General features: G+C 45.1%; 1 protein-coding gene and 1 long non-coding RNA gene across 3 annotated transcripts in view; one reads left to right on the forward strand and one right to left on the reverse strand.

The window, feature by feature from the left end:
- LOC117351050 (inter-alpha-trypsin inhibitor heavy chain H4-like) overlaps positions 1–25,799 on the forward strand; it is a 141,717-nt gene that overhangs the window by 18,723 nt on the left and 97,195 nt on the right. For both annotated transcript variants that reach the window (XM_033925734.1, XM_033925735.1), the window contains exons 5-10: positions 215–325; positions 4,522–4,653; positions 6,353–6,469; positions 11,156–11,324; positions 19,955–20,080; positions 24,706–24,887. In XM_033925734.1, coding sequence (XP_033781625.1) covers positions 215–325; positions 4,522–4,653; positions 6,353–6,469; positions 11,156–11,324; positions 19,955–20,080; positions 24,706–24,887 — 837 coding nt within the window. The remainder of the gene's footprint in view (positions 1–214; positions 326–4,521; positions 4,654–6,352; positions 6,470–11,155; positions 11,325–19,954; positions 20,081–24,705; positions 24,888–25,799) is intronic.
- Positions 1–25,799, reverse strand: part of LOC117351051 — a 46,115-nt gene that overhangs the window by 3,570 nt on the left and 16,746 nt on the right. The gene's annotated exons all lie outside the window — the stretch shown is intronic.

Genomic DNA, 25,799 nt, shown 5'->3' on the forward strand with positions numbered 1-25,799 from the left:
TTCTGCCAGGTACTTGTGACCTGGATTGGCCACTGTGGAAACAGGATACTGGGCTAGATGGACCATTGGTCTGACCCAGAATGGCTATTCTTATGTTCTTATATAAATAAAACAATATTTGGAAGTAGGAGTTGATAAAGTTATGCTGCCTCTCTACTTTTTTTTCTCACACTTCTGGCATTGATTATCACTTTCATTTCTTTTATTGCTTCAGATCGAAGTTCATATTTTTGAACCACAAGGCATCAATTTTGTGGACACACAGAGCACGTTCATGACCAATGAATTATTCGAAGCTATCACAAAGTCGGTGAATGAAACAAAGGTACTGTGAATGTTACTGCTAAGCCTACATTTTCACACAGAGGCATTCCAAGGGTGGAGCCAGGGGGGATGGTCCCCCTCAGGTGGAGGAGTCTTGGGAGTGCTGGAGTGGTCATGGGTCTGTAGTCTGCCTGTGTCCGGCCATTGACTCAGCCAGCCCCTGTCCCCTCTGATGTCAACTTCCTGGGGACCAGCAGAGCCGATGGCTATAAGCAGGCGGACTTCAATCCCGTGACTGATTCACGCATCTTTCCACAGCCTGGAGGGGATAATCTGCCCCGGGTTCCCGCCCCACTAGATATGCCACTGGCTTCAAGACCACATTTTGTTTGGCCCAGTATTTTCCTCCTGCTCATTTGGGTTTCCAGCAGAGCTGGAAATGGCTTCTACTAAGAATAAGACAACACAAAAGAATACTCAGTGGGCACAGTCGCACTTTTCCCTGTATTTTTTTAGTGGCACCATCCATAGAAGTCCTGGAATTCACGAAGAGCTAAATGAATAATAGTTCTATGTTTAAAGTTAGAGTTCTTATTTAAGTATCACATTAAGATTTATAAGGTAATTCTATAAGAAGCCACCTATAATTAAGTGAAGAGTAGACACAAAAATGACTAGGATTCCATTGTATTTACACATGATCATTTTCTGCCTATAAGTGCACGCCTATCAAAGCTTGTTCTCTCAGGGTTTCCGCAACTGGCATTGTGCTTATTGCAGGTTTCCGGGTCTCGCTGCGTCTTTGTCAGTGAAGCCACTGTTTCCAAAGTCACACTGCAGACTTCAGAGCACACCCTGAAGTAAGCCACAGCACGGTGGCTGAAATGTCGGTTTCTACTTGACAAACACGCAGTGAGACCCGGAAACCTGCAACAAGCATATCAAAGCTTGTACTTTGCATGTGCGAGGGGGGATAGGCGGGCGCACATTTACATGCATACATTGTAAAATCCTATAATCTATGTATGTATTTTCATAACTTAGGATGAAATATAGCTGGTATAATTGGTTGTGCTTAAGATATAGGGGCCTATTTGATCGATTATGCTGGTATTCTATATAGAAACAACATAACAAAAGCAGGCAAGAGAGATGTCCAATCCAATCCACCAACCAACGGTTTTATTTATAGCTCTTTGATGCTATACTTTTAATGCTGAATGACAGCATTATACAAATTTTGGTTTTACCATAGGCAGTCCACCTTGGTGGTTAGGCCACTTTTAGATTGAAATTTGGCTGATCATTCCACCATCTTACCATTGTTTATTTTGGCATTATCGAATGTCCCCTGAAGAAGGCATATTTATGTGCCGAAACTAGGATCCTTGTTTGGACAAGTACTTATTAAATAAAACCGTTGGTTGGTGAATTGGACTTACATCTCTTATGCCTTTTTTTTGTTCTGGAGTAAGGCAAGTTCTCTCTCTATCTGGTTTGGTGTGTTATTCTATAAAGAAACAGAGGTACCTACCCTTTTTTATAGCAAACCCCCCCAAAAAAAACAGAACTGTGGATACAAGGTTCTTCATGCCAAAACTATATTGTAGTAGTACTTCACAAATACTCCAAATAGTGCAGATTATATCAATCCATACAACACACATTAATGAATTGTGGTGCGAACCCTATGTGGTCCATGTTTCAGCTATGAACACCTTCTTCAGGGGTCCAAATACCACAAGACACAATTTTGCTATAAAAGAATACAGTGGTATGTTAATACGAAAGGAGATCAAATAGAAGCATGAAAGCAAAGACGTCTACCTTTCTTTATAGAACAGACTCCACATAGACACCTTCTGGTACCTAATAAGCTTTATAGTCTGCAATTGAATTTTGCCAATGAACATCTAATGTTTGCTCCGCCCCCAAACCATGTCCCTTTTAAAAATGTATAACTGAATGTTTTACAAATAAAACAACCAGTTACACATACCAGTGCCAGGAAACGCTTATGCAATGGCACTGTTCCTCATGGTACAATTGCTTTTGAATATCAACCTCATGAGTTTTCATTCACAGCCACCCAGGGTCTTTCAAGAAAGGTTCGAGGGGACATCAGGGAAACTACAGACCTATGGGTCTGACCTCGGTACCGGGAAAGATGGTAGAGTCACTGATAAAGGACAGTATCATTGATCACCTTGACGGACACAGGCTTATGAGGACAAGTCAGCACGGTTTTAGCAAAGGCAGATCGTGTTTGACGAACTTGCTGCACTTCTTTGAGGGAGTAAACAGACAGATAGACAAGGGCGATCCGGTCGCCATTGTATAACTGGATTTTCAGAAGGCGTTTGACAAGGTTCCACATGAACGACTACTTCGGAAAATTGCGAGCATGGAATCGAGGGTGAAATACTCATGTGGATTAAAAACTGGCTGGAGTATAGGAAACAGAGAGTGGAGGTAAGTCGACAATACTTGGACTGGAAGAGCGTCACCAGTGGGGTGCCGCAGGACTCAGTGCATGGACCCGTGCTCTTTAACATCTTTATAAACGATCTGGACATAGGTACGACGAGCAAGGTGATTAAATTTGCAGACGATATGAAGTTATTCAGAGTAGTGAAGATGCAGGGGGATTGCGAAGAATTGCAACGTGACATAATCAGGCTCGAGGAATGGGCATTGACATGGCAGATGAGGTTCAACGTGGATAAGTGTAAAGTGATGCATGTAGGTAACAAAAATCTCATGCACGAATACGGGATGTCCGGGGCGGTACTTGGAGAGACCTCCCAGGAAAGGGACTTGGGAGTTCTGATCGACAAGTCGATGAAGCCATCCACGCAGTGTGCAGCGGCGGCAAAATGGGTGAACAGAATGCTAGGAATGATAAAGAAGGGGATCACGAACAGATCAGAGAAGGTAATCATGCCGCTGTACTGGGCCATGGTGCGCCCTCACCTGGAGTACTGCGTCCAGCACTGGTCGCCGTACATGAAGAAGGACACAGTACCACTCGAAAGGGTCCAGAGAAGAGCGACTAAGATGGTTAAGGGGTTGGAGAAGCTGCCGTACAGCGAAAGATTAGAGAAACTGGGCCTGTTCTCCCTCAAATAGAGGAGATTGAGAGTGGACATGATCAAAACATTCAAAGTACTGAAGGGGGTAGACTTAGTAGATAAGGACAGGTTGTTCACCCTCTCCAAGGTAGGGAGAACAAGAGGGCACTCTCTAAAGTTGAAAAGGGATAGATTCCGTACAAACGTAAGGAAGTTCTTCTTCACCCAGAGAGTGGTAGAAAGCGGGAACGCTCTTCCGGAGGCTGTTATAGGGGAAAACACCCCCCAGGGATTCAAGACAAAGTTAGACAAGTTCCTGCTGAACAAGAACGTGCGCTGTTAGGGCTAGTCTCAGTTAGAGTGCTGGTCTTTGACCAGAAGGCCACCGCGTGAGCAGACTGCTGGGCATGATGGACCACTGGTTTGACCCAGCAGTGGCAATTCTTATGTTCTTATGTTCTTTTCATTATTTTATCTTTCTCCATATTGCATCCAGCCTGATATTTGTGTCATATGCCAGTAGCCACAGACCACAGCTCTATCTTGACCCTGGTCACCTGCACCCTAAACCTGACCACTAGGTGTTGCATTGTGTGATACCTGGAACTCTCTCTCTCCCCTCCCCTAGGTCAAGGTTATGAACGCTGTCTCTGCACTATCCCCAGCCATCCCAAGAAGCAAAAGCTGAGCTTAAGGGGGGCCAAACTCGAGTCTGAGGGTACTATGAGATTAACCTCTGAAACGTAGAATACTGTCTGGTATGTCTGCAGCAGGGGTCAAATTTTGGAATTCCTTCCCTGGTATCCTGAGGACCTGTTCCGACTGCTTACAATTTAGAAAGATGTTGAAGACACAACCGTTTGTGGAGGCTTTTTTTTTTTTTTTAAACTACCTGGTAGATTTATTTTAAGAATTCTAAGCGGTGGTTATTGCACTTTATTTAATGTGATGGTTAATGTGTACATTCTTTGAGCTCTCGACATTATTTTTAGGGGATGAGATTGCTATGGAATTGCAATGTAATTTGAATGCATTTTGTAAATGTACTGTGTATGAATTATTGGGAATGTTTTTCAACTGTTAACTGCTAAGTTTTAGGCGGTCTAGAAATATTAGAAATCAATAAATAAATCCCTTCCGTGTTATTTTAAGACTACAATTGATTATATTTCATTTCCTTTTAAAGGCTCATGTTTTATTTAAACCAACAATAGATCAACAACGTAAAAGCCCAGATGGAGAAGAGAGTCTTCTTGATGGAGACTTTTCCATCAGCTATGATGTGAAAAGGAATGACACGTCAACCAGTGACCTGCAGGTATTTAAATTAATACCAGTGCTTATATTTTGTTCTGTAAAAGTTTCTCAATAGGCAAGAAAGTGCAATCTGTCCTTGGATTGTTAGGGATACAGAAGCTTTCCCCAGCAGCCTGGCTAATCTTTCGCAAGTTAGATGTATTCAGTACAGTTCTATAAACTAGATGCCAACATGTATACACATGTACTAGCATACTAGCATATACACTTCTCCCTCCGTATTCGCTGTGATAGGGGATTAACAGACCTGCAAATACAGAAAAAACCATGAACAACTTTTTCATATGTTATTTGCTGTTTTCTGATAAAAACAATTGTGAATATGGTGAAACCGCAAATAACATGGTGGGAGACCTGGCCTGTTCCTGAAGGAGAGGCAAAACACGGTGAAGAAAGTGCTGGGATTCAGCAAACGCTTGGAATCAGCGATTTCTCTATGCAAGCTGATGTCATTGGGGGGAGGAGCCAGCAAACTAAAAACCATTAATAATCAAAACCGCGATTGCCGAAACCACGAATATGGAGGGAGAAGTGTATGCTCATATATGTGCTCTATTAGAGAAGTTTCAAGTTTATTTAAAATTTCTTATACCGCACAATCAAGCCTTCTAGGTGGCATACAAAAACATCAAAACAATGCACCAAATAAAATACAATTTAAACAGAAACAGAAAGAATGAAAAAGTCTCCCCTCGTCCCAAAGGAGACCTGGCACTTTGTCCAGGTTTTGAAAAGCGTTGAGATCTGGAAGGCATCTGTGCATGCATGGATGCGTCACGGTGATGTCATACATGTGATGTCACCATGTCACATCAGCACATGCCCTCTAGATGCGGCCCAGAAGAGGCAAGGTTTGTGTGGGATTTGAGGGTGGCAGGGCTGTGGGCAGAATGAGGTGGGGGCCACGTGTCCTCTTTTTTTCCTGCAAAAATCTGGTAACCCCAGGATGTCCTGATTTTAGGCCCAAACAAAAGGTTGACCCTTGATGCTCCACAGAAATAAAAATCCAACAGGAACAAGCAACACTGTGGAGAGGATGATGCAGGCTTTATTAAAAATACAATCCAAATAAATAAACATCTGGGACCCAAAACGCTGGGGACTTTGGACCTAACACGGTATGTGTTTCGACAGAAACTGTCTTCCTCAGGGGTCCCTTAAGGTCCTATAGAATGACACGGTGACAAAATTCATCACCATTCTCGTCCCCGCGGATAACCGCGGGAAACCATCTTCATGTCATTCTTTAAGGAGAGAGGGAAGAATCAGAGTATGAATGGCCACAACCACTGACCCACAAGCTTTGCTTTGAAGGATGCTGGTGTAGAAGGACTGAGGTTGAGATAGACACAAAAAAATGACATGGGATTATTTCCCGCGGTTATCCGCGGGGACGGGAACGGTGATGAATTTTGTCACCGTGTCATTCACCTGATACAAAAGCTTGTGAAATTGTGTAAATGAGAAGTCCTCAAAAGCGGGAGATTTTAGGCCCTCCTTAGTTCCACACAAAACACCCCCTCCCCCCTTCCTATTTGGACATACTGTAGTACTGGACATCTCATTTCTACTTTTGCAAAATACTAATTTGGATGTTTTAAGCACATGGACATCTATTTAGGCATTTTGAGATATCATTACGCTTTGAAAATAAGGTCCATTGTAGATTAAATTCTTCTAACAAATTTTATTTTTTCCAGATTGTAAATGGATATTTTGTACACTATTTTGTACCTCCCAACCTGCCAAAGCTCCCCAAAAATGTGGTCTTTGTTATTGATAAAAGTGGTTCTATGTCCGGCAGAAAAATGGAACAGGTAACTAATTTTGCTTTGTAGACTGTATGTTTTGCATACCGTCCACTATGTTCTGTGGCACTAGCTGAATAACAGAATGATGCATTAAACATGGCTGATCTTACTTTTAAATAGTCACATCAGATCAGGGCTTTCTCGCATATGTTGATCTTTTGTGTTCTAACTTTGTTTGACATCAAGATGTGATAAACAGACCCCCAAGACAACTGGAAGACATGGACGCAGAATTAATTGAAGACATAGAGAATATCACTCTACGAGGAGAAGCTGTACTGCTAGGGGACTTCAATATGCCTGATGCAGACTGGAACTCATTTTCAGCGACAACCAGCGGTAGCAGGAGGCTCTTAATCTCCATAAAGGGAGCACGTCTCAAACAAATGGTAACGGTGCCCACTAGTACCAGGCGATCCTCGACCTGGTACTCACCAACGGGGAAAGCGTTTCAGAGGTCTCAGTAGGAGATACGCTAGCCTCCAGCGACCACAATATAGTATGGTTCAACCTTAGGAAAGGCTTCCCTAGATCAAACACGAAAACAAAGGTACTCAATTTCCGGGGCACAGACTTCGCACGCATGGGAGATTTCGTCCATCGGATGCTGCAGGACCAAGCGGAGACCGATGATGTAGAAGCTAAGTGGTTAACACTGAAATCAACCATACATGAAGCAACTAGCCACTTCATAAAATCAGTAAATAAACGACAAAGAAACAATAAACCCCAATGGTTCACCGCGGAGATCTCGCACCTCATTAAGGAGAAGAAAAAAGCATTTCTCTCCTACAAGCGCACGGAGAAAAGAGAGGCAAAAGTAGAATATAGGACCAGGTCTACAGCGGTCAAAATGGCAGTTAGGGAGGCAAAACTTCGAGTGGAAGAAATTCTGGCAAAAAACATTAAAAAGGGGGACAAATCCTTCTTCAGGTATATTAGTGACAGAAAAAGGAACACAGGCGGGATAGTACGCCTTAGAAGACCGGACGGAAGTTACGTGGAAGCAGATTCCGATAAAGCCAAACTACTGAATGAATACTTCTGCTCAGTCTTCACCTGTGAGGCACCGGGACACGGTCCCCAGTTGAAGGCAACACAAAGCACAGAAGACCCGTTTCAGAATTTTGAGTTCACACCAGGTGAAGTTTACAGTGAACTGGCAAGACTCAAGGTGAACAAAGCCATGGGACCAGACAATTTGCACCCAAGAATGCTCAGAGAATTGAGCGATGTCCTGGCGAAACCGTTGGCTGAGCTATTCAATCTCTCCCTAAGTAAGGGGAAAGTTCCCCTGGACTGGAAATTAGCTAATGTCGTTCCTCTGCATAAAAAGGGTTGCAGGGCAGAGGCTGCGAATTATAGACCGGTGAGTCTCACATCAATAGTGTGCAAACTCATGGAAACACTAATTAAAAGCAAATTGTACACGATCTTGAATGAAGGGAATCTTCGGGATCCCAGTCAGCATGGATTCACCAAGGGTAGGTCCTGCCAATCCAATCTCATCAGCTTCTTTGACTGGGTAACAAGAAAGTTGGACTTGGAAGAGTCTTTGGACGTCGTGTACCTGGACTTCAGGAAAGCTTTTGACAGTGTCCCACACCGCAGGCTGCTAAGCAAGATGGAATCGATGGGGTTAGGAGAGACACTAACTGCATGGGTCAATGATTGGCTGAGTGGCAGACTTCAGAGGGTGGTGGTTAATGGTACCCTCTCTAAAACATCGGAGGTGACCAGTGGAGTGCCGCAGGGCTCGGTCCTGGGTCCACTCCTTTTCAACATATACATAGGGGATCTGACTCAAGGGCTTCAAGGTAAAATAACACTATTCGCCGATGACGCCAAACTATGTAATATAGTAAGTGAATGCAGTTTACAGAATTATATGGCGCAGGACCTGCTTACATTGGAAAGTTGGTCCTCAACCTGGCAGCTAGGCTTCAATGCTAAGAAATGTAAGGTCATGCACCTCGGAAGCGGAAATCCATGCAGGACGTACTTCTTGAACGGAGAAACTTTAACTAGGACTTCAGCAGAACGAGATTTAGGAGTAATCATCAGTACAGACATGAAAACTGCCAATCAAGTGGAGAAGGCTTCATCTAAGGCAAGGCAGATATTGGGTTGTATCAATAGAAGTTTCGTCAGCCGAAAGCCTGAAGTCATAATGCCGTTGTACAGGGTCATGGTGAGACCTCATCTGGAGTACTGTGTGCAATTCTGGAGGCCACATTACAGTAAAGATGTGCGCAGAATTGAATCGGTTCAACGGACGGCCACCAGGATGATCTCGGGGCTCAAGGGTCTCTCGTACGAAGAGAGACTGAACAAATTGCAGCTCTACACTCTTGAGGAACGTAGGAAGAGGGGAGACATGATCGAAACATTTAAGTACCTCACGGGACATGTCGAAGTGGAAGATGATATTTTCTTTCTCAAGGGACCCTCGGCCACAAGAGGGCACCCACTCAAACTCAGGGGCGGAAAATTTCATGGCGACACCAGAAAGTATTTCTTCACAGAGAGAGTGGTTGATCATTGGAACAAGCTTCCAGTGCAGGTGATCGAGGCAGACAGCGTGCCAGACTTTAAGAATAAATGGGATACCCATGTGGGATCCCTACGAGGGTCAAGATAAGGAAATTGGGTCATTAGGGCATAGACAGGGGGTGGGTAAGCAGAGTGGGCAGACTTGATGGGCTGTAGCCCTTTTCTGCCGTCATCTTCTATGTTTCTATGTTTCTAAACTAAGTTATCAGGCGGGCAGTGGTGTATGGTCAGGGCCTTCAGGAGTTTCGCCCCACCCCCTAAGGGCCCTGAAGGCACTGCTCTGAATTTGATTGGCTGATCAGGCAACAGGCAGAAGCTGCTCAGCCAATCAAATTCAGATCAGTACTGTTGGGGTCTTCAGGGGGTTTGAAGAATCCCCAGCCCAAGAGCCCTGGCTTTTTTTTGTTTACTTTTGTTTGGTGCGGTTTGACAAACCAACTTGCATCAAACAAAAAGTAAACGAAAAATTAAAAAGCAGGACTGTAGAGTTGGGGATTCACTGAATCCCCATCACGTCACGCTCCCCCAAGCATGCTCCAGCCTCGCCTCCAACCCACCCCAGACTCACCCCCCCTGCTCCCTGCTCTCGTCAGGCAGGACATCCATGCATGCATGGATGCAACGCAATGATGTCACTCACACAGACGCCCTCCTGCCCAAAGGAAAGCTTTTCAAAACCCGGACAAAGTGCCAGGTTTTGAAAAGCCATCCGGACCCTCGGACATGTCCTCAAAAGGAGGACATGTCCGGGGAAATCCGGACGTTTGGTAATCCTATAACTTGGCCAGGTTAAATTTACAGACTATGGCACCGAATATCACTGGCATACACATAACCCCCGGTTCCTCCCCAACATCACCCCCAGCACTGCCTCTGACCTCCCCATGTTTTAAAAGGATGGTCAGAGCCAGTATTCAACAGCACTGAATATTCACAGTTTGGCAGCCATGAGCAATTTAACTTAGTAGATGACGGCAGATAAAGAACCAAATGGTCCATCCTGATTCAATTTTCTTAGCTATATCTGGGCAAGAATCCAAAGCTCTACCCGGTACTGTTCTTGGGTTCCAACTGCCGAAATCTCTGTTAAAACTTAATCCAGCCCATCTACACCCTCCCAGCCATTGAAGCCCTCCACAGCCCATCCTCAACCAAAAGGCCATATACAAACACAGACTGTGCAAGTCTGCCCAGTACTGGCCTTAGTTCTTCAATATTTACTATTATTTTCTGTTTTAAGCAGGCTGGAGCCGTGGTGTCCCGATTGTAGGCGGCAGTAGGCATCTTACTGCCGTCTAACAGACCAATTGGGACGCATTAAAAAAAAAAAGAATCGATGTGGCAATATAGGGATTCCTAGGACATCTAAGGCCAATGTACATAAGAACATAAGAAGTTGCCCCCGCTGAGTCAGACCAGAGGTCCGCTCCCGCGGCGGCCCATCAGGCCTAGTGCCTGAACAGTGGTCCCTAATTAATTTTGTAACTTACCTCTAATCCCATCCCTAAAATCTACCTCTACTCTTATCTGTACCCCTCAATCCCTTTGTCTTCCAAGTACCTATCCAAAGCTCCTTTGAACCCCTGAAGCGTGCTCCTGTTTATCACATCCTCTGGTAGCGCGTTCCATGTATCCATGTGTAGACATGACTTATGCCAGAAGTGGCTTTAGTCATCCGTAGGCATGCCTAGGCACGTCCATAGGCAACAATCAGACACTTTAAATCAGGGGTAGGGAACTCCGGTCCTCGAGAGCCGTATTCCAGTCAGGTTTTCAGGATTTCCCCAATGAATATGCATGAGATGTATTTGCATGCACTGCTTTCAATGCATATTCATTGGGAAAATCCTGAAAACCTGACTGGAATACGGCTCTCGAGGACCGGAGTTCCCTACCCCTGCTTTAAATGTTGGCCTGCAAAACTTTTTTTTTTGCCAAACATTTTGAAAACTAATCTCTTTGAAACTTTGGCTGTTTCTTTCTTTAGTTTTTATCTAATTGTTGTAAACCGAGTCGAGCTTCCTTAGGCTTTAGTTTAGTTTAGTTGTCCTGCATTTAAGGCAAATTACCACAGCACACGCTGATAACTTTCCCCTTCAATCTCTAGAGAGAAAACTAACTTCTTTCTTTTTCAAATAGACAAGAGAGGCACTCATCAAGATTTTAAGCGATATAAATCCAGATGATCATTTCAACTTTGTCATCTTCAACTCTGAAATCTACACATGGAAGGAATCATTGTTCCCAGCAACTGAAGAAAACGTGAACGATGCAAAAGGTTATGTTCAAGAGATTGATGCTCGGGGAGGTAAATCAAAATATTATGCAAATATGCTGCCCTCAGGTAAAGCATCTGAAGGAGGAGCCAGGAAGGGTGAGCTTGCCTCATCTAGCCTGTAGAAGCAATATGCTAATAAAGCAAACTTAAAGGCCCTTCATTTTGAAATGGGATCACATTATCTTATAGTTATGTTTATATACTGTAAAAAAAAAAAAAAAATCAGGTCTAATATTCAGTGGGATTTATCTAGATGGAAATAACTCCTTGCTGGTTAAGTCCCACTCACTGGAGTCATACCTAAATTTTCAGTGGTACTAACCGAGACAGTGGCGTAGCGAGGGTGTGCAGCTCTTGGGGCAGTGGTGCCCCTCTCCCACCCTCTTCCCCACCCCCTGCCACGTGCACGTGCCCCTTCCCTTTTGAACTTTGGCGCACGCAGCCATCAACTTGCTGCCCATGTCGACTTCAATGCTCTCTCTGATGTCATTTCTAGTCATGGGTCCTAGAAGTGACATCAGAGAGCTCGCCAAAACCGATGACTAGTAAGCATGGGCGTCGGAATGGGGAGAGGGCCACAGGAGCCATGACTTCCCCCCAAATTGGCAACAGTACTGCAACAGAGCCCGACTGGGATCCTGTGTGGGGAAAAAGTACATGCGAGTGGCATCTTGCTACCAGCCAGCATGCCTGTTGGTCAGCTATCTCAGCAGTGTCTCTTCACTGACATCTATTCCTTCCCCCCCCCACCCCGCCTGCCGTGTGTCTACTTTAAATTTGTCTTGCAACCAGCCCCAGCATCTTCTCTCCACTGTGGTCCACCCTCTCTGACAACTTCCTGTTTCCGTTAGGGATGATCACAGTGGAGATAAGACGCCGGGGCTGGCGGCAGGGCAACGCTGTACTTTTGCAAGAAATTAAAGATAGTCTTGCATCGGGTGGGAGGGGAAGGTGAAGGAGTAGATGTTGGCGAAGGGACTTAGCAGAGAGAGCTGACCAGCAGGCAAGCTGGCCAGTAGCAAGGTGCATCTTTCATTGGATTGCCCTAGAAATAAGGCCCCACCCGAGACATTTCAGATTCAGGAGAGGAGCAGAAGGTTGAGAGGGAGCATATAGGACTTGGGAGAGGGATTGGGGGAAGGGAGAGATGTTGGACTCAAATGAGGGCAGGAAGGAGAGATGTGAGTAAGGGAGGGAGGGAGCAAAATGGGGAGAGGGAGAGATAGATTTGGTAGAGAGGGCAAGAGAGATCAACAACTCGTGGAGAGCAGAGGAGGGAGAGATGCCAGACTTGGGAGGCCAGAAAGGGAAGGGCAGAAAGGAGAGATGTTGGATTTGTTAGAGAGAGAGAAAAAGAAAGAGAGGGGGATATGCTGGGCTACAAGGGTGGTGTAAGCGACAAGGAGGGGAGATGCTAGAAATGTGAGAAAGCTATCAAGGAGATAAGTGAGCAAAATAATGAATATACAAGGGAAGTTTCAATTATTTTAGTCTGATGAATCGCTTATTTAGTTTTACTAAGCGAAGTACAAAATTGATAAAAATATAAACATATATTTAGACATACAATTTTAAATTTAAAATAATGGGCCGTTAGACAAATAGACTTACAGACTGACTAATACACAAGGTAAGAGGGAACAGAACTACAATTCAGTGTTTTAAAGTACAGAGGAGAACCATAATGGAGAAAACACTAGGGAGGGAAAATTGCAAAGAAGAAAACTAATATAAAGTTTAAACATAATTTAAAGATTAAAAGCATCTTTAAAAAAAAAACTCTTTAAGTTACTTTTAAAATGACTCAAGTCATTTTCCTCTCTTAAATGCTGAGGCATGGAGTTCCAAAACTGCGGAGCAATCACTGAAAACATATCATGTCATCGAGTTCCAATAACTTTCAAAGAGGGGACTACTATAAGCTTTTGATTAGTAGACTGGAGAGAACGCGAAGTGCTATAAGGGATAAGAAATTTATCAATGAATTGAGGTTCATTAGTGGCAAGGGTTTTAAATACTAAAAGTAAAATTTTGAAGATAATGCGATGGTTAATTGGGAGCCAGTGAGATTTAATCAGAAAAGGTGTTACATATTTTTTACTGTTATGGAAGAGTTTAACGGCAATATTCTGAATTATCTGAAGGCGCTTTTTCTCTTTTTGTGTAATACTTATTAATAAAGAGTTACAGTAGTCAAGTTTTGCAATAATTAAAGAGTGGATTGGTATATTTAGCGATTTTGGCTCTAGAAACTTAGAAATTGAGCGAATCATTCGCAGCCTATAAAAGCAGGATTTGATAATACTACTTATGTGTTCGTGATAGGAAAGTTTATCGTCAATGATGAGAAGCAGATAAAAGGGAATATGAAGATGAGAAATGTGAAAGCTAGGGGATGAGAGAAGGAGATAGAAAGTTGATTAGATATAAAGTGAAAAGGAATAAAGAAATGTTCTCTATAAGTTACATGGCCACACACCTTTTGGTAGCAGGCTACACAGCCAGCATACCAGGACCTCTAGCCATACTCTGCTGCCTGTGGCTTTGTGAAGAAGGAAGTGCAGCTGGAAAGAAGGAGGAGGAGGCATACTTGATGTTTTAGAGCCAGCCAGAACACAGGTACACACCCTTAGGAGGGGGGCATGAACTTGGGACCCAGGAGGGAGGGAGGGAGAGGGGCGCATTGGGACACCGGAGGGAGGAGGCATGAATTTGGGACATAGAAGGGAGAGAGGGGGCACAAAGTTGAGACAAAGGCTGCTAATATCTTGGTATAATTTGTGAATAGATGAAGTTAATGTCATTATATAAAGATGCTTCCAGAATACCAACAGAAAAGCACAGTTATTTACCGTAATAGGTGTTATCCAGGGACAGCAGGCAGATATTCTTAACTGATGGGTGACGGTACCGACGAAGCCCCAGTACGGACAATTTTAGAGTGATTGCACTCTAAGAACTTAGAAAGTTCTAGCTAGGCCGCACCGCGCATGTGCGAGTGCCTTCCCGCCCGACTGAGGCACGCGATCCCCAGTTAAGATAAGCCAGCTAAGAAGCCAACCCGGGGAGGTGGGTGGGACGTAAGAATATCTGCCTGCTGTCCCTGGATAACACCTGTTACGGTAAGTAACTGTGCTTTATCCCAGGACAAGCAGGCAGCATATTCTTAACTGATGGGTGACCTCCAAGCTAACAAAAAGAGGGATGGAGGAAAGGTTGGCCATTAGGAAAATAAATTTTGTAAAACGGATTGGCCGAAGTGTCCATCCCGTCTGGAGAATGCATCCAGACAATAATGAGATGTGAAAGTATGAACTGAGGACCAAGTAGCAGCCTTGCAGATTTCCTCAATAGGAGTGAATCGGAGGAAAGCTACAGATGCTGCCATAGCTCTAACCTTATGGGCCTTGACAAAACCTTCCAGTGTCAGTCCGGACTGAGCATAACAGAATGAAATGCAAGCAGCAAGCCAATTGGATATCGTGCGTTTAGAAACGGGATGACCCAGCTTGTTAGGGTCAAAAGACAGAAACAGCTGAGGAGATGATCTGTGAGGCTTAGTACGCTCTAAATAGTAAGCCAAAGCACGCTTACAGTCCAAAGTATGTAAAGCCTGTTCCTCTGGAAGAGAATGAGGTTTCGGGAAGAAAACAGGTAAGACAATGGACTGGTTAAGGTGAAAGTCAGACACAACCTTAGGGAGAAACTTTGGATGTGTACGCAGAACCACCTTGTCATAGTGAAAGACTGTGAAAGGTGGATCTGCAACTAGTGCATGCAACTCACTGACCCTCCTGGCAGAGGTGAGAGCAATAAGGAAGACCACTTTCCAAGTGAGAAACTTAAAATGTGCTGTGGCCAAAGGTTCAAAAGGCGGCTTCATTAAAGCAGAAAGAACCACATTGAGGGGGCTTGAGGGTGGTTTCACGTTGAAAAGGCCCCGCATGAATCTGGAAACCAAAGGATGAGCAGTAAGAGGTTTTCCGTGAACAGGCTCATGAAATGCAGTAATGGCACTAAGGTGGACTCTGATAGAAGTAGACTTGAGAAGTAGACAAAGAAAGGAGATAATCCAACACTAGTTCTACAGCTAGTGAAGTTGGATCATGATGATGTAGAAGGCACCAGGAAGAAAACCGGGTCCACTTCTGTTGATAGCATTGAAGAGTGGCCGGCTTCCTGGAAGCATCAAGGATAGAACAGACGGGCTGAGAAAGGAGGGAATGAGTCGAGGTCAGCCCGAGAGATACCAAGCTGTCAGGTGCAGAGACTGGAGGTTGGGATGCAGGAGAGACTGCTGATGCTGAGTAAGCAGAGAAGGAAATAGAGGAAGAAGGATGGGCTCCCTGGAACTGAGTTGAAGTAGAAGGGAGAACCAATGCTGCCTGGGCCACCGTGGAGCGATGAGAATCATGGTGGCATGTTCTCTCCGGAGCTTGAACAGGGTCCGCAACATGAGAGGCAGAGGAAGAAATGCATAAAGGAAAAGATTGGTCCAATCCAGGAGAAACGCATCTGCTGCCAGACGGTGAGGGGAGTAGAGTCTGGAGCAAAATTGGGGCAGTTGGTGATTGTGAGGAGCTGCGAAAAGGTCCACCTGAGGAGTGCCCCATTGAGCGAAAACAGACTGGAGGGTCATGGGATCGAGAGTCCATTTGTGAGGTTTGAGAATTCTGCTGAGGTTGTCTGCTAAGGAATTCTGCTCTCCCTGAATGTAGACAGCTTTCAGGAATAAGTGGCGAACTGTCGCCCAAGACCAAATTTTTTGGGCCTCCTGACACAACAGACGAGAGCCCGTCCCACCCTGTTTGTTGATGTAATACATTGCAACTTGATTGTCTGTGCAAAGCAGTAGTACTTAGAAAAGAGGAGATGCTGAAAAGCCTTGAGGGCATAAAACATCGCTCTGAGTTCCAGGAAATTGATGTGATGTTTCTTTTCCTGGGCAGTCCAAAGACCCTGAGTCTGTAGATTGTTCAAGTGTGCTCCCCAGGCATATGGGGATGCATCTGTGGTGATGACGAGATGATGAGGAGGCAGATGGAACAGAAGACCTCTGGAGAGATTTGAAGATGTCAACCACAATTGCAGAGACTGTTGAAGAGACGATGTCACAGATATGTGTTGCGAACAAGGATCCATCGCTTGGGACCACTGGGTAGCTAGAGTCCATTGAGGAGTGCGCAGGTGAAGACGTGCGAAGGGAATGACATGCACTGTCAATGCCATGTGCCCCAAGAGTACCATCATTTGCTTGGCCGAGATGGAAAGCTGTGGAAGCACCTGCTGACAGAGATGAAGGATGGTCTGAAGGTGGTTGGATGGAAGAAACGCCCTCATGAGAACAGTGTCCAGTATTGCGCCAATGAATTGAAGTCGCTGGTTTGGAATGAGGTGCGACTTGCTAAGGTTGATCTCGAAGCCCAGAAGTTGAAGAAATTGGATTGTCTGGTTGGTGGCAAGTACTGCCTGAGGGGAAGGAGCCTTGATCAGCCAATCGTCCAGGTAGGGGAAGACTTGAAAATTGTGAGAGTGGAGAAAGGCGGCTACCACAATAAGACATTTGGTGAATACCCTGGGAGAGGAGGCCAGACCGAAGGGTAACACCTTGTACGGGTAATGAGAATAATTGATGAGAAAGCACAGATACTGTCTGGACATCATATGGACAGGGATATGTGTGTAGGCTTCTTTGAGATCCAGGGAGCATAGCCAGTCACCCTGAGTGAGAAGAGGGTAGAGTGTGGCAAGAGAGAGCATTTTGAACTTCTCTTTGACCAGACATTTGTTGAGATCCCTGAGATCTAATATGGGTCTGAGGTCTCCGGTCTTTTTGGGGACTAGAAAGTACCGGGAGTAAAATCCCTGACCTCGTTGATCTGGAGGAACTTCTTCGATGGCGTTGAGTAGAAGGAGGGACTGAACTTCTTGACCGAGAAGGAGGGACTGAGACCTGTTGGAAGCAGACTCCTTTGGAGGACTTGATGGAGGAAGAGCCTGAAAGTTTAGGGAATAGCCGTGAGTGAAGATGGATAGAACCCATTGATCTGTTGTAATTACCTCCCAAAGGCTCAGAAAAAATTGTAGACGTTCTCCTATGGGAAGAGGGGAGACTGGCTATGTCCTGGAGAAGGAAGTCAAAAGGGCTGAGTAGGCTTAGGCTGAGCAACAGGTTTCGCAGGTTGCTGTTGGCGAACCTGTTGGTGCTGTTGCTGGCGTTGTCTCCGAGGCTGAGGAGAATGAGGTTGAAGAGGTCGAGCAGAGAAACGACGCTGATAGGATGATTGTTGCCTAAAAAGCCGAGCAGGTGGGGGTTTCTTTTTGGTTTTCAACAAGGTATCCCATCTAGTCTCATGAGCCAAAAGTTTCTGGGTGGTGGTATTCAGAGATTCGCCAAAGAGCTCATCACCTAAGCAGGGAGCGTTGGACAGACGGTCCTGGTGGTTAGCGTCAAGTTCTGAAACGCGGAGCCAGGCCAAACGTCTCATAGCTACAGACATTGCTGTAGCTCGAGACGTGAGCTCAAATGTGTCATAGATGGAGCGAATCATAAACTTCCGAAGCTGGAACAGACTGGAAGTACATTGTTGAAAAGCAGGAAGCTTGCATTCCGGGAAGTACTTCTGGAAAGCGGTTAGCTAATGAATGAGATGTTTCATGTAGAAGGAAAAATGGAATGCATAATTCCCTGAACGATTGGCCAACATCGCGTTCTAATAAAGACGTTTGCCAAATTTATCCATGGCTTTACCCTCTCTGCCAGGAGGGACAGAAGCATACACACTAGAGCCTGCAGTCTTCTTCAGGGTCGACTCTACAAGTAAAGACTCATGTGGGAGTTGAGGCTTGTCAAACCCTGGAATGGGGATAACCTTATAAAGAGACTCCAGCTTTCTAGGAGCCCCTGGAATAGTGAGAGGAGTCTCAAGATTCTTATAGAAGGATTCCCGTAAGATGTCATGTAATGGTAGTTTGAGAAATTTCTTAGGAGGTTGGTCAAAGTCCAAAGCATCAAGGAATGCTTTGGACTTCTTGGAGTCAGACTCCAAAGGAATGGAAAGGGTGTCTGACATCTCTTTAAGAAATTTAGTGAAGGAAGTGTGCTCTGGCTTACTATCGGGTTCCTGCACAGATGAGTCAGCCTCATCCGATGAAAGATCATCATCGGTACCGAGAGGATCATCGGAATCATCCCATAAATCAGGGTCACGCACTGAAGGGAGTTGTCTCTGAGAGAGAGGAGTAGAGACCTCTGCATGCCGGGTCTTGCGTACCAATTTGCCGGAGCACATCGATACCGTACCCGGGGAAGTATGAGCAACGGTACGGAGGTTCTGGTCAAAGAGCGGTACCGGCTCAGAGGCCGAGTGAACCGCCCAACACAGAGATTTCGGTTCCTCCGATAGAATAGGCATGGATACCGAAGAGGCAGAGTGCAGCGGTGCCGATAAAGTCAATGCCGACAAATTAGGCTGATTGACGATCGGCACCGAAGGCTCAGCGGGTACCGAGACTGGAAAGTTCGGAGTCAGAAGAGCCGGGAGAAGTTGTTGTAACTGCTCCTTAAGCTGGACCTGGAGAATGGACGCTATACGGTCATCCAGTGATGGTCCCGAAGGCACCGGTACCGCTTTTCTCTTTTTCAGTACCTGCGGTGCAGCTCGACGCTCAGGCGAAGTAGATGCCGATGAAGAGGCAGTGACTTCAATAGAAGCGGAGCGTTTACGGGGCCAGCGCGCAGTCTGCAGGACTTGGCTCACTGCTTGTTCGACTGGCGGGCCGAGGACTGTAGGTGATTGCTTCTTAGCCGGCTTACCCGTGGGGTGCGACACCGAAGACACATCCTGCGGTGTCGAAAGGGCCGGCGTCGATTTGGATGGTGCTGCCGATGCCGGGGTCGATGCCGGAGGACTCTCCATGGTGCTACCGAAAAGAAGCTGTTGTTGGATCTGGCGATTCTTCAAAGTTCTTTTTTGAAGAGAAAGCGCAACGGGTGCACGTAGAAGCCCTATGCTCTGGACCCAAGCACTGAAGACACCAATTGTGCGGGTCGGACAGAGATATAAGGCGTGCACACCGCTGACACTTCTTAAAGCCCGGTGAAAAGGGCATGAAGGGAAAAATGGCAGTAGCAAAATCGAAGGTCGAGGCTTCGATGATGCCATCAGGTCCCGCTGGGGCCGACCGAAAAATAAAGAGAAAAAAGATTAATTATTATTATTTTTTTTTTTAATTTGAAAAATAAGAAGAAAGTGAAAAAATTCATGTCAAAATACGCGAGCGGGAAGGCGAAAAAAGAACTTTCCAACAGCCGTTGGAAAAAACGCGTCTTCTTAGCTCTGCGGAAACTAAGAAACTGGGGACCGCGCGCCTCCGTCGGGCAGGAAGGCATTCGCACATGCGTGGTGCGGCCTAGCTAGAACTTTCTAAGTTCTTAGAGTACAATCACTCTAAAATTGTCTGTACTGGGGCTCCGTCGGTACCGTCACCCATCAGTTAAGAATATGCTGCCTGCTTGTCTTGGGATAATAGAGGTTTATGAGTCATCACTGTAAAACTGTGTGATTGTATTAGCATATGAGTCTTAACTGTAAAATGTATAACTTTAGTATGCACTCTGTAATATTCACTCTCCATGCATTAATACTTGTTTTGTATAGCGACAGATATCAATGAAGCATTACTTACTGCAGTAAAAATGTTAACTAATGCCAATGAGGATGGAAAGTTATCGGAGAGAAGTGTGTCCATGATTATTTTGTTAACAGATGGTCAACCTACCAGTGGTAAGTAACCAGAATACTAAGTCTTTTGCTTTAATATATCTGATTCCTACTTGCTGACTCTGAAAGTTACTCGATTCCAAACCGATGGGAAACATCATAGTATCCACTAGCCAACCTTCATTTTGTAGAATATCTTTATTTGAAAGCAGGTGACCTATTTAGGCACCGAAACTGACCCAAAATCTGGGTTTGGGTATTGCATTTTTGGCCCAAACTGAAACTCCTCCCTCCTGTGATCACTCCTACCTGACACTGGTAGGCTCTCCCTGGGCCTACCTTAGGAAGCCTTCATAGTTAGGGTTACCAGATTGTCATAAATGAACATCTGGACCCATGGCCCCACCTCCAGGCCTGCCCTGTTCTGCCCGTGCACGTCCCATTCCACCTGAGTCATTCTGCCCCCAGCCCTGCCCCCTCAACCTGTTTGCTCGTCGGGATGGCATCTGCGCATGCACTGGTGTGATGCGATGACATCACACAAATGTGCATGGCATCACCTCGTTGTATCGCTCGTTGCTAGCAGCTTTAAAAAAACCCAGACAAAGTGCCGGGTTTTGAAAGCATCTTTAGGCATGCCTTCTTGAGAACGAGTAAGTAATCAGCTGTCAGTTGTTTTCAAATAAATGGACAGGTGCATTTCCAAAAGATCTTAAAAAAAACATTTTTTGCATAAACTAAAAGAATATATAACAAGTAGTAAATCTAAATAGAAACATAAAAAATAAAAAAAGTATTAAATAAACAAATAAATCAGGGTTTTGGCCGATGACAGGAGCATGGAACAAAAAGACTACGCTGACTATCTCAGTTTGTGAAAGAACTGCGCGTAGCACTCCAATTCCGAGGCCTTTTTTCCTGAAAAAGATAGTGGATATTAATATATGAGTGGTATATGCACCTCTCCGATTGAGCGGATTATATAATAGTGAAGTTATATCATTTAAAAGCCCACCTCTTTGAGTGCTTTTGACTCTAACTCCTCTCACCTTGGGTCCTGCATCCCCTACCCTCTATGCCATGCCTTGTCTGTCCAAGTTAGATTGTAAGCACTTCCGAGCAGGGACCGTCTATAAATGTCAAAATGTACAGTGCTGCATATGCCTTTCAGCGCTATATAAGTGATAAGTAGTAGCAGTAGTATGGAATACTGCACTTATGCATGCGATTATAACGGTTACAAGCCTAATGATTGGTTTAATGTCTCCTTGTCTGAAGAGCTCGTTATCAGCTCTGTGTTCACACAAATGGGTCCTGGCAATTTCGCTCCCTGCTTCTTTTTGGGATCAAACCTATGAAGACCCCTGAGAAAGGCGCGTTTGCCGAAACATGGACCGTTTAGGGTCCGGTTGGATTTTTAGCACAGTATTTTTTATCATTGTACTTTTTTATTTGAATTTTTATGGTTTTATATGTCAGTGTTTAATAAATTATCTCCAGAACATCTGTATCCACAGTTTTTGTTTTTACGAGCCTAAGTGCTAGCCATACGCTCAGTTTTATTATATAATGTATGCGCATAAATGCAAAGGGGCATTTACAAGGGAAGGACGTTGGCAGAGCATGGGCATGTCTCCCGCTTACTAGCAAACTGCAAACCTTGCAAACCTGTGCTATTCGTTTATTATGTTGTGTCGGAAGATTTACTCACATTTCATCATTTTTGAAAGAAAACATAAGAACATAAGAACATAAGCAGTGCCTCCGCCGGGTCAGACCATAGGTTCATCCCGCCCAGCAGTCCGCTCCCGCGGCAGCCCAAACAGGTCACGACCTGTCTGAATCACCAGAAGGGGCCCCCTTGCCACCTTGGTTTCTCATTGAAGTCCTATCTTCCCATTGAAGTCCTAACCCTCCGGTCTTGCACATGCATGACCTGGTTGGGTTTCTATACTTATTACCTGGTTAGCTTTCTATACTTGTGTTACATCCCAGCACCTCTCTTAGTATCCCACGATCCCTTTATCCCTCAGGAATCTGTCCAATCCCTGTTTGAATCCCTGTACCGTACTCTGCCTGATCACTTCCTCCGGTAGCGCATTCCAAGTGTCCACGACCCTTTGGGTGAAGAAAAACTTCCTTGCATTTGTTTTGAACCTATCTCCCTTCAGTTTCTCCGAATGCCCCCTCGTACATGTTGTCCCCTTCAGTCTGAAGAATCTGTCTCTATCCACCCTCTCTATGCCCCTCATGATCTTGAAGCCTCCTTTTTTCCAGAGAGAAGAGCCCCAGCCTATCCAACCTCTCGGCGTATGGGCAGTCTTCCAGCCCTCTTACCAGTTTCGTTGCTCTCCTTTGGACTCTCTCAAATACCGCCATGTCCTTCTTGAGGTGTGGCGACCAATACTGAACGCAGTATTCCAGATGTGGACGCACCATCGCTCGATACAATGGCATGATGACTTCCCGCGTCCTGGTTGTTATGCCCCTCTTTATGATGCCCAGCATCCTGTTGGCTTTTTTCGAGGCTGCTGCGCACTGTGCAGATGGCTTCAGTGATGCATCCACCAGCACACCCAAGTCTCTCTCAAGTCTGCTGTCTCCCAACAATGCCCCCCCCAATTTGTAGTTGAACAACGGGTTCTTTTTCCCTATATGCATGACCTTGCATTTTTCCACGTTAAAGCGCATTTGCCATTTGTTTGCCCAGTCTTCCAGCTTGTCCAGGTCCCTTTGCAGGTCCTCACACTCCTCCCTGGACCTAACTCTGCCGCACAGTTTGGTATCGTCTGCAAATTTTATAACCTCGCACTTTGCCTCCTTTTCCAGGTCATTGATAAATATGTTGAAGAGTAACGGCCCCAGCACCGATCCCTGTGGCACACCGCTCGTGACACCCCGCCAGTCAGAATATTGGCCCTTTACTCCGACCCTCTGCAGTCTACCCGACAACCAGTGCTTGATCCATCTGTGCACATCCCCTCCCACCCCGTGGTTCCACAGCTTCCTAAGCAGCCTTTCATGTGGCACCTTGTCGAAAGCCTTTTGAAAATCGAGGTAAATGATGTCTATGGGTTCCCCATTGTCCACCCGACTGCTTATTCCCTCAAAGAAGTACAGAAGGTTCGTTAGGCACGACCTTCCTTTACAGAATCCGTGCTGGCTTGTTCTCAGTAGGCCTCTCGATGTGCTCGCAAATGCCGTCCTTGATCATAGCTTCCACCATCTTCCCTATAATTGAAGTCAGGCTCACCGACCTGTAGTTCCCGGGGTCACCCCTCGATCCCTTCTTGAAGATAGGTGTGACATTCGCCAATTTCCAGTCATCTGGTACCTCTCCAGTTTTCAAGGATAGGTTGCAAACATGCTGGATTGTGCCCGCTATTTCTTGTCTTAGTTCCTTCAGAACCCTTGGGTGGATCCCGTCCGGGCCCGGTGATTTGCCGCATTTTAACCTGTCTATCTGTTTGAGGACATCCTCCTTACTTACCTCTATGTGCTCCAATTTTTCAGCCTGTTCCCCACTCATGAGCTCCTCTGAGTCCAGTATATTAGATGTGTCTTCGCTCATGAAAACCGACGAGAAGAACGTGTTCAACCTCTCAGCTACCTCTTTATCCTCCTTAATCACTCCCTTCCTATCCCCATCGTCCAACGGCCCCACCTCCTCTCTCGCTGGTCGCTTCCCCTTTACGTAACTGAAGAATGCCTTGAAGTTTTTCGCCTCCCTGGCCAGCCCCTCTTCGTATTCCCCTTTTGCTTTTCTAACCTCTCGGTGGCATTCCTTTTGGCATTTCCTGTGCGCCTGGTGATTTTCCTCCGTTGGGTCCTTTTTCCATCTCCGGAAGGATACTTTTTTGTCATTTATTGCCCTCTTTACTTCAGTTGACATCCAAACCGGGTCCTTTGACCGCTTGTTCTTGCAGCCTTTCCTGAAACTGGGGACGTACATTCTTTATGCTTCCTGTAAGGTGTCCCTGAATAGGGTCCAGGCGCTTCCTACAGTCTCCATCCTAAAGATGTTTCTGAGCTTCCTCCCCATCATTTCCCTCATAGCAACATAGTTCCCTTTCCTGAAGTTGAGCGCAGTTGTTGCGGTCCTCCTTACTATGGGTGTCCCCCTTTCTAATGTGAATCTGATCGCGTTGTGATCACTGTTGCCTAGTGGTCCTCCCACTTCTACCCCTCCCACTTCTACCCCTCTTCCAATCAAATGAAGAGTCAAATTTAAAATTCTGTTTCTCACATTTAAAAGCTTTTCATATCTCCGCACACTTCGATCTATTAATGATGATTGGTTAGTTTTGCCATCACTACGTAATGCTCATTTAGAAATCATTCGGCACAGTGCTTTTTTTATTTTTAGCACCAGTTTTATGGAATTCTGTACCTTTGGCAATTCGTGGTGAACTATCCTTCAAAAGGTTTAAAATCTCAGTTAAAAAACATGGTTATTTGAGCACGTTTTCCCAGTTTGATAACAAGTCTTCTCGGGGTCTGATTATCATGTTTCCAGAAATAAGTCCGAGTGTTGACCTAAGTATGGCCAATTCTTCACTATCACGATATGTAGTTCCATTCTATTATTTATTTTTAATTGTAGATTGTGCATTATGGAATTATCCACCGTTATCCTAGCAACTCCTGTTTGTAACATGTAATATGCCATTATATTTTTCCCTAAACAGGTGTTACAAAGCTTATGACTATACAGCAAAATATTCAAAGGGCAAATGAGGAGAGATATTCCCTGTACTGTCTGGGTTTTGGCTTTGATGTGGATTACAAATTTTTGGAAAAGATGGCTTTGGAAAACGGAGGTTTGGCGAGGCGTATATATGAAGACTCGGATTCAGCCTTACAACTTCAGGTATGCAGTAGGCCAGGAGGCACGAATGCCAATACCCCCTTAAGTTACAGAAATCTGGTACATATGTGGGTGCAAGTTACTACAAATTGGCAAATGCTCACGTATCTGCTAGCTACAACTCTACAACATATGTGAGCATGTCATTAACACCTCCCCTTTTACAAACACTGTAAGTTATGCACTATTGTTGTGTCACATTATACCCGCAGATTGCTGCTGCATACTCATGCATAAGTGGCGCCTTAGTCCCAAATTTTCTAAAAGCACATACCCAATTGTTTGTTGACGTCTTTATGTAGGGTTATCAGATGTCTGGATTTCCTCCTGCCCTTCGAGAGCAGGCAGCGAGGGGGCAGGACTAGGGAAGGACTAGGGTGTGACAGGGCAGGGATGGGTGGAACTGGGTGAGCCTGGGGGTGGGTCTAATTTGGAAAATCTGGTAACTCTAACTTTATGTAATACGTATAGATGAAATACTGATATTTTCCAGCTATGCGCTGTCCTTAAAGAATGACATTGCACAAGAAGTAGACGAAGTAAAAACTCCAACCTGTAAATTATAAAATGTTGATGTCAATTTTTGGTTTATGTTATGGATCTTGGTGTGTCTCAATAATGTTTATGTGATTTTTACATCACTTTGATTATAAGCGGTTTATAAATCTTTTAAATAATAATTATAGAATACCACTTTGGTTCCATTATTTCCAGCTCACAATGTTTGGTGCCTCATTGTGGGCTCTTTTTACAGAATTGTCTCCATATTGGTTTGAACAAGTTCCTCTCAGGGCTAGTTTTAGTCTTGGCAGTGCCCTCTACAGGTAGGAGGAGTGGTGACATTTGTGGCTGGAGGATTCAGGAGATCCAGAATTTTCCAGCTCCAAAGGCAATGCTTAACTTTTGACAGCATAG

This window comes from Geotrypetes seraphini, chromosome 17, assembly GCF_902459505.1.
Source record: "Geotrypetes seraphini chromosome 17, aGeoSer1.1, whole genome shotgun sequence".
NCBI lineage: Eukaryota > Metazoa > Chordata > Amphibia > Gymnophiona > Dermophiidae > Geotrypetes > Geotrypetes seraphini.